Below are 8,243 nucleotides of genomic sequence, written 5' to 3' on the forward strand. Positions count from 1 at the left end.
TCCGGCATTAACTTGGGCATTCAGCTCCAAATGGGCACATAAAAAAAAAAAAAACAGATTGCGAGTCTCATTTGCATTAAAATATTTTTAACCTGAGCATTGTTTTCAAGTGAGGCCAGTGCATGTCATGGAGCTACTGCTGAACAACCACTACGCTAGCTCAGAAAAGTGTCACTGTGTTGGCAGAGAGCTGAGGTAACCTTAAGAAATCGCTGCGTGGCATTTGTGTAGGCCTTTCACACTGCTGAGAAATGAACCGCTGAGTTTCAGACAGGTTTCAGCTGTGAAAGGTCACTGGCTGAGGCCTGGAAAAGCAGTAGCGTCAGATTTTTTTTACCAAAGCAGCAACATCTTCTCGCTTCATTTAGGGTCTTTAAGTAACCTACAGACTTGTGCTGTGTATCAATAGTTAAATGACACTTCTGTCAGTGCCTTCTTGTACAAATGAATGAATTAATGCTTGATTTTCCTGGTTAAATTATTTTCAAGTCAGTCAATGTCTTTTGGCCCAAAGTTGTTTGAGTGCTTAGGAGTTATGAACACTGAAGGCTGTTCCACTTTGTAAGCCCCCTCAGAATACAGCTGAGAAATGCGTCCGTAGTTTCTTGTAGGTCAAAAGACATGACTGGTGTATCCTTCAAGACCTTTAGTGACGCATGGTTTCTCACGCACAGCGTGAAACTTTTAAAGCCCAGAGTAAACAGCTGCATGTGTTGAGTTGCTGCATCTGGAGAGTTTGTAAAGAATGTTTTTTTTTTTTTAAATGTGCAGTGTTGCTTGCATCACATGGCAACGACAAGTTGGAATAGCCTGATTAGCCTGCTTTTAAATATATGTGAATGAGTCCAGAGGAAAATACTTTGTATGCTAGTGCTAGCAAGATCTGGCTTACCTTGGGGGCAACCAAAACATACCTAAATATGTTGTACGTGTGCGAAGATGTGTGTTTTTAGGGGTAGGCTTCAGTATAATGTGTGTGTGTGTGTGTGTATGTGTGTGTGTGTGTGTGCGCGCTTTATGATGCTCTGTCAGAGTGATGTAGCGGCCTGGCTGACAGCTACCCCATCCTGACTGTCTGTGTGTGCTCTGTGTGCAGTCTTAATGGCACTGAGGCCTCATGCTGTTATTGCACTCCACTGAGTATCGATCCAGAGAGAGAGAGGGTGAAATGGACGGGGTAGGGTGGAGAGGGGGAGGTAGAAAGAAAAACACAGGGTGAGGTAAGAGGTAGAGGGGGTTGAAAGAAAAAGAAAGGTGTGGAGGAGAAAGAAGAAAGGAGACAAGTATTGGAGAAGAGAAAAAGAGAGAAAAGGAACAGAGAGATAGACTAACTCTTTCCACAGCACCTGCCCTAGAAGAAGACTCACACTTTCTGAGTTATTATAAGGATATGAGATACCTGCTTCATTTACTGTATAGGTAAATGCATTCACTCTGGTTAAAGACCTCCTTTCACTCCAATTCACACATGCGCGCACACACACACACACAGACATACAACTTACCAGGAAGAACACAGTCCACGGGGAAGCCAAACAAACATGAATATTTAAAAGCCATTTGTGTTGCTGCAGAAAACACCAGCAGAGCTGAAGAGTTAGCCTAGCTCATCTCTGCTGCCTGGGTATTGATTATGTTGCTAATGAGTTTTTCCACTAAACAGATGCTGGATTTTAGATCTGTCAGCACTTTATCTTGTGCAGTATGATGTAGCTGAGATGTGTGAATTTGTGTGTGTGTGTTTGTGTATGTATCTGATTAATGGTCTATGTTAAAGCCTTGGTCCTGTACCTTGCATTGTATGTGTGTGTGGTCATGTGTTGAGTTATTAGTTATGAGTCCTGTAAGTTGTGAGGTGGGGCCTCCATGGATCACCTCAATGAGACTTGGGCGCCCATGACTCTGTCACCAGTTTACTGGTGTTCCTTTCTTGAACTACTTTTGGTAGTTACTGACCACTGCATACCAGAAAATCCCTGCAAGACCTGCCTGATGTTTTGGAGATGTTCTGACCCAGTCCTCCAGCCATCACGGTTTGGTTCTTGTCAAAGTGGCCCAGATTCTTCTGCTTGCTTGTTTTAGCTGCTTTTAATACATCACCTTTAACAACTGACTGTTCACTTGCTGCATAATATATCAACCTCTTGACAGTTGCCACTGTAGATGAAGATAATCAATGCTTTTTACCTCACCTGTCAGTGGTGCTTATGTTATGCCTGATCGGCGTGTGTGTGTGTGTATATATATATATATATATATATAGATAGATATATATAGATATATATAGATAGATAGATAGATAGATATGCCATCTTCTCTACTATGTCAAAACTATGTCAGAACTAAATTGAAACTTCAAAAACACTGTAAATACGACATTAATACATATATATATATATATATATATATATATATATATATATATATATATATATATATATATAGATAGATATATATATTTAGATTCATTTGGGGTTTACATTTACATTTACATTTACTTACACTTTAGATTTTGGTTTATTTATACTTCAGAGGTTTAGAATAGCTGCAGGTTTTCTACAGTGGTATGGAAAACCAGCCCATTTGAGCACACAAGGCTGGCTCAATATTTGTCTCACACCAATAAATGAGATTCATGAAATATTGCATAGTACATTCAGTATTGCCGAATATTGCCCCAAGCCTTATGTGTGTGCGAGTACTCGTGGGCCTGTTCTCTCCTTAAGGCTTCTTAAGTTTGTCTCAAGTACTTTCTGAACAAATTGGTTTCCTGAACGCTGGCAGGTGCCTACTGCCGGAGGGGGAGCAGACAGTGAGGAAGATTTGTGGTCACTATTTAGAGTTCTTCTAATTCCACTGCATTGTCCACGTGGATGTGCAGACAGGGAGTTTTTGATCAGTTTGTTATCTAGGTCAAACCTAGGGAAGAGTAGAGATCAGCACTCAGTTTTACATTTTTTGGTATCATATGTACAGTACTATGAAAAAATGTTTACCCCCTCCTGCTTACCTCTATTTTACATTTGAGCTTTAGGTCACACACTACTGACGTGACCTTCTTCTGGTCTGGATCTGAAGTTGCTTAGATCTTTCAGCCACAAAGCATCTCCATACTGCCACCTTACCACCTCCATGTTGGATGGTTGGTATGATGTTCTTAATGTGGAATGATGTGTAGGCTTGATGCCTGGCGTAATGAGACCTCTGTCTTCCGAAACATTGTACTTTCATTCCCCTCCCAGAGGGGGATGTCTGGGAGGGCCCTTCTTTTCTGGAATGGAAATGAATAACAGGACACAAAAACCTGCATATGTGTAACTGAGGGAGCAGAATATCCACCTGCTGACAGGTAAAAAACTGCAAATTTATACTGTGGAGGAATCCCTTTCCTTTCATTTCCTAACCTGTGCGCGTTTGTGTGTCTGTTGTACAATATTGGTGGTGTTCCCTTTAAAAGCTTGTCTATGTGGCAGGTACATCTGGAATCCCCAAAGACCAGTTACATTAACCTCCGCCTACACACACAAACACTCACACACAGACACACATGCACATTTATTCATGAATGCAAATAAAACACATCACACTTCATTCAAAGCAGTGAATCATTTCCAGCTTCTCTGACTGATAATATTTGTGTCCTTGAAACTCTCATCGCCTGCTGAAGTCCCCCAGGGACAGCTGCATTTACCATTACAGCTGCTGCTGGACACGAAGACCATTACAGGCAAGCTTGATGGCGGCCTTGCTACACCTTTATCTCTGTTTATTGAGTGCCACTGGCTGCTGTCTTTGTTAGACTTCAGAGGCACATAAAGGCATAAAATTAATTCATATATGTGTACAGCTAACCAGCAGTTCCACAGATGTTTCAAAATGTCAGCATAATTAATTCATTAGGGTGTAAACAGAGTCATTCAGAGGAGTTTGATGTGAAATGCACCTTTTAAGAGAAAGGCAAAGTTATTCACAGTGCTGGGGATGGGAACCAGTCTCTAAAAGCTACATCACAGAAAGGTATTACAATACATTTTTAGAAATACACTGTCTGATTCGTGAGACATTGTTTTATGAGTGGTAAATGTAGGGTGGTGTAAGGCAAAATAGTCCCCAAAGAAGACTTAATTTTTCACATTTACAATAAATGACCGTTTTTAACTTTACAAAATTAAGGACATCTGCTGTTTTTTGTAAAGTAAATGAAATGGTTACATATGCATTGTACACACCCCTGGTTCTTATCACCCACTACTGTAAAGAAATCTGAGTCGGTACATTTCTGTACACAGGCATTTACATGCTAACTCATTTATGCTGGAAATTTTGAAAAATTCATGGAATTTCTATTGGAAATTGTGGTTTTACTGCTGAAGAAAATGGGAAAGGAAATGGTTATAATAAGCAAACGATTTTGATAGTGTCCTTCTATCAGAAAATTTATAATAATATTTTAGGAATGTCAATGAGCCACATAATTCCATTTTATTATTATTATTATTATTATATATGTAACGTTTGTGTCATGGATTTCACAAGGGGTTTTAAACAGTACTTGGAGATTCTGGCCCATGTTGGAATGTTTTCAGGAGCACTTTCATTTTGTAGTAGCCCTTCACCGCAAAGTTGGACGTGTTGTGCATTCTGAAATGCTTTCCTGCTCACAGTAGTTGTTCAGAGCGGTTGTCTGAGTTACTGTAGCCTTTCTTTCTGTAGCCAGTCTGACTATTCTCTGTTGACCTCTCATTAACAAGATTTTTCCATCAGCAGAACTGCTGCTTACTGGATGCTTTTTTTTGTCTATTTTATACACTATTCTGAGGAAGCTGTAGAGTTTGGTTTGCATTAAATTACAAGTGATCAAGAATTATAGAAATACATAGGTGTGTTTTTACATTGTACAAATTTGGCCAATTGATATTGAGATAAATAGTCTTGAAATAGTCAATTTGCAGGAGATTGTTTTTTGTGAGTTTAACCTGTTCTACAGCAGACTTTAGTTCAGTCTTATGCTTGTGGATGCAGTGCCTCCTACTGTGTGAGAGTAAACACTGCAGTACCTCAGCATGCACAGAGCCTTGCTGCCTCCAGGGGTCAACAGTGTTTCATATATTACAGCCATTGTGTCTGACACTATTCCTCGGTGAGCCAGTAGAAGACTACACTAACTAAACAGAAGACATTCTGTACACACAAATCTCAAGTTCCAGCTTATTTGTCTTTCGTTGAGAGACAGACAATCTGTGCACAAACAATGAAGTGATTATTCTTCACCACCCTGCACTGTGACATCACACTCAGCAAAACCAGGCGGCAACACAACAGTAAACTCCTAAGGGCTTTTCTATAATGAATAGGACATTACAATATTCAGTTATTGAATGTGTGACATCATGACCCATAATGACTTGTTCGTTCACCAGCTCAGCTGTGTATGAGAATGCTGGTTCTGCACTGCTTGAGCTGTGCTTCATGTAATGTTGTGAGTGATTGAGTGGAACTAGTGGGAAATGCAGTAATGCTGACAGTAAATTTTGATAATTGCCATTGTGTCTTCCTTAACGATCTTCCACAGTGATTGACATCAAGCTGGACAAACCGCAGGAGCCCCCTACCACTGAAGGGGGCTGTTCCTGTTAATGGCCCACAGCCAACCAGGCAAACTTCATTTACACCACATGCTTGTTGTGTTGCTTCCTATTGGTTAGCTTCCAGTTGAGTTTTCAAGTTTGGATATTTGGCACTCACATTTGACCATGGGTCACTGGTTGGAAACAGTGTTACATTCGTTTCAGTTGTAAAATAGAGTACTTTATTAACGAAATTGCCAAAAAAAAAAGTCTGAAAATTTTGAAATGAGAAAAAAAAGATCCAACAAAATCAACAACGTCCAAACGTGTCCACTTTTTTTTTTTAAGTAGAGCGGTAGGGTTTTTGTTTTCTTTTATTTTGTATTTTTTATATTCAAGGAAATGCTCTAAATGGAAAGAGACAAGACTGTAACAGACGGGAGACCTGAACAATAATTACTGGATGAAAATACAAAGCAAGCCTGCATGCAAGACTTTCTTTTCGGTTGTTGTTTTAATGCTTTTATTCCACTAGAGTCATGTCAGATGGTGTATGTGTACACAACGTTGAAGGTGTCCATATAAATGCTTACCTACACCTGTGACTTAATGCACTGCGTCCAGACTTCACCTTTTTTTTTTTTTTTTTTAAGGTTTCGTGAGTGTGTTCGGTGTACTTGAGTGATCTAGACCCACTGTAGATGCCCTAGGCTCCAACATGTCATTTTAGAGACTCTCTTCGTCACATACTGGTGAAAGTCCTGGTTTGTATGTTCCTGTACAGTTCTTCACGAGTTTCTCTCACATGCTGTGTGAAACCTTTCTGATATTTGGGAATTTGGAGCGAGTATCCTAGCATTGTCTGCTGTTCTGATGAAGGCACACTTTAAGTAGGCTTTCTCTCACGTTTGTAAGATGTTTCCTCAGCTGTAATCGTTGTGGTGTGCTACAGCTCGTACAAGGCCAGAGTACCAGAGCTGATTTCTCAAAATTGTCATGTAATAATGAACTTTGACATTCCTCTTCTTAAGAACAAACAGACAAACCGGTTTGCACATGTAGGCCTTCCTTCACATGTTCATATGGCGTAGTCAAATTTCCTTGTAAATAGGGCCTGTCATTTACTTTTAGATGAATGAATATTTGGAAATTCTCTAAAACAGGATTAGCTGGCAGATGAGAATTAGCCATATCTAGGTGTTTTTTAGGCTTGTCTTGGTCAGGGGCACCGTGTGGTCAACCCCTGGTCTGTAAGGGCCAGTAAAAAGTACTACACTGGCCATAGTCAGAAGTCAAAACACTGCGCGGTAGCAAACACTACTTTTATTTGGTGTGAATCTTTAAAGCACTTTTAAAGGAAGATGTAAATGTTTCCAGGTTGATGTGAAATCAGATCTTCAGTCTGACGCCCTGTCAGGATGTCTTTAATGGTCACCGTGCAAAATGACCCTAGACTTCTAGAGCTGCATGAGCATAAGTCAGGACTAATGGCGAGAGTGACAAACACTCAGTTTTACTCCTTGATTTTTAAATGAGCCAAAAACTAGTGCCACCCAAGAGCATTGCTGATGCTTTAGCTGCTTAATAACACACACAGGGTGCTCAGCTTATCTGTAAAGTGAGTGATGAAGAAATTGCTGTAGCTCCTGCGGGAGTGCTAAAAATGAACAACCTGTACAATGGCGCTGCGATTCACACAGCATTTCCAGTGAGTGGGATAGAATTTTCCGTACTGTATTTTACTGGTGGCTCATTCTGCACTGTTTGACCAGCTCACGTCTGCCCTGCTCTGTAATATAGCCGCTTTTAGTCAAGATAACCGCTTTCTAACTGGACTGTCTCTGCTCTGTATCTCTAAATGCGTTTAATGACTTGCCTGGCTGCCTTCTAGGACCCCCCACCCCCACCCTTACCCCAACCCCCACCCAACCCTTGCTGTTGAATGGAAGGGAATATGAACTGAACATGCAGATAAGGAAGAAGCTCTATGGAAACACACTCTTCACACGCTTGAAGGGAAAAGGCACCAACTGTGAAATATCACGTCCACACCGATCCGCTGATGACGCCACGTCCAGAAGAGCACAGATAAAGTCTGTTCTGTGATGCTACTATTCATAAATCTCAGCTTTACCCTGCTTTTTCTGCTGCCTTCAGATGTTGATAAAAGGCATAGAAAGTGACAGCTTAGCGCTATGCTAATGGTTGCTAATAGAGAGTAAAACTGGGATGTGAGGGTATTTATTGGTTGATTGATGAACCTTTTGCCTTTGCCTTTTTATTTGGACATTTTGTTTACCGTTTGTTTCCTTTTCCCCCTTGTTCTTTATGTTCCACCGACAGGTGAATTCTTTTCCATGTAGAGAGATGCTACTACATAATTTGGCATGAACAGGATGTGTGTATATATATAGTCAGCCCCCTTATGAGGTGTGTACTAAAACAGCAGTGAATATGTGATTTGTTCATTCTTCTGTTGGCACAGTACTACACACCGTCCTTGGCAAAATGTCTGCGTGTAAGTTGGGTCCTGCTTTACGAGGGTAAGGCCATTCCTAGTGTAAATGTTTTGACTCAGAAGAGCGAGTCTGATTGATTCAGGGCTAGCTCTCCATTCACATTGTACAGAGATCTAGCATGTCTGTCCAAATCAATAAAAAAAGTCTTATTACCTAA

The 8,243-nt window shown here is 40.5% G+C and overlaps 1 protein-coding gene across 1 annotated transcript in view; it reads left to right on the top strand.

The window, feature by feature from the left end:
* rab6ba (RAB6B, member RAS oncogene family a) overlaps positions 1–8,243 on the top strand; it is a 109,239-nt gene extending 100,996 nt beyond the window's left edge. The window contains exon 8 of the mRNA XM_072684107.1: positions 5,573–8,243. Within this exon, the coding sequence (XP_072540208.1) occupies positions 5,573–5,637 (65 nt within the window). The 3' untranslated portion in view covers positions 5,638–8,243. The remainder of the gene's footprint in view (positions 1–5,572) is intronic.

This window comes from Salminus brasiliensis, chromosome 7 (assembly GCF_030463535.1).
Source record: "Salminus brasiliensis chromosome 7, fSalBra1.hap2, whole genome shotgun sequence".
NCBI classification, from domain to species: Eukaryota; Metazoa; Chordata; class Actinopteri; order Characiformes; family Bryconidae; genus Salminus; species Salminus brasiliensis.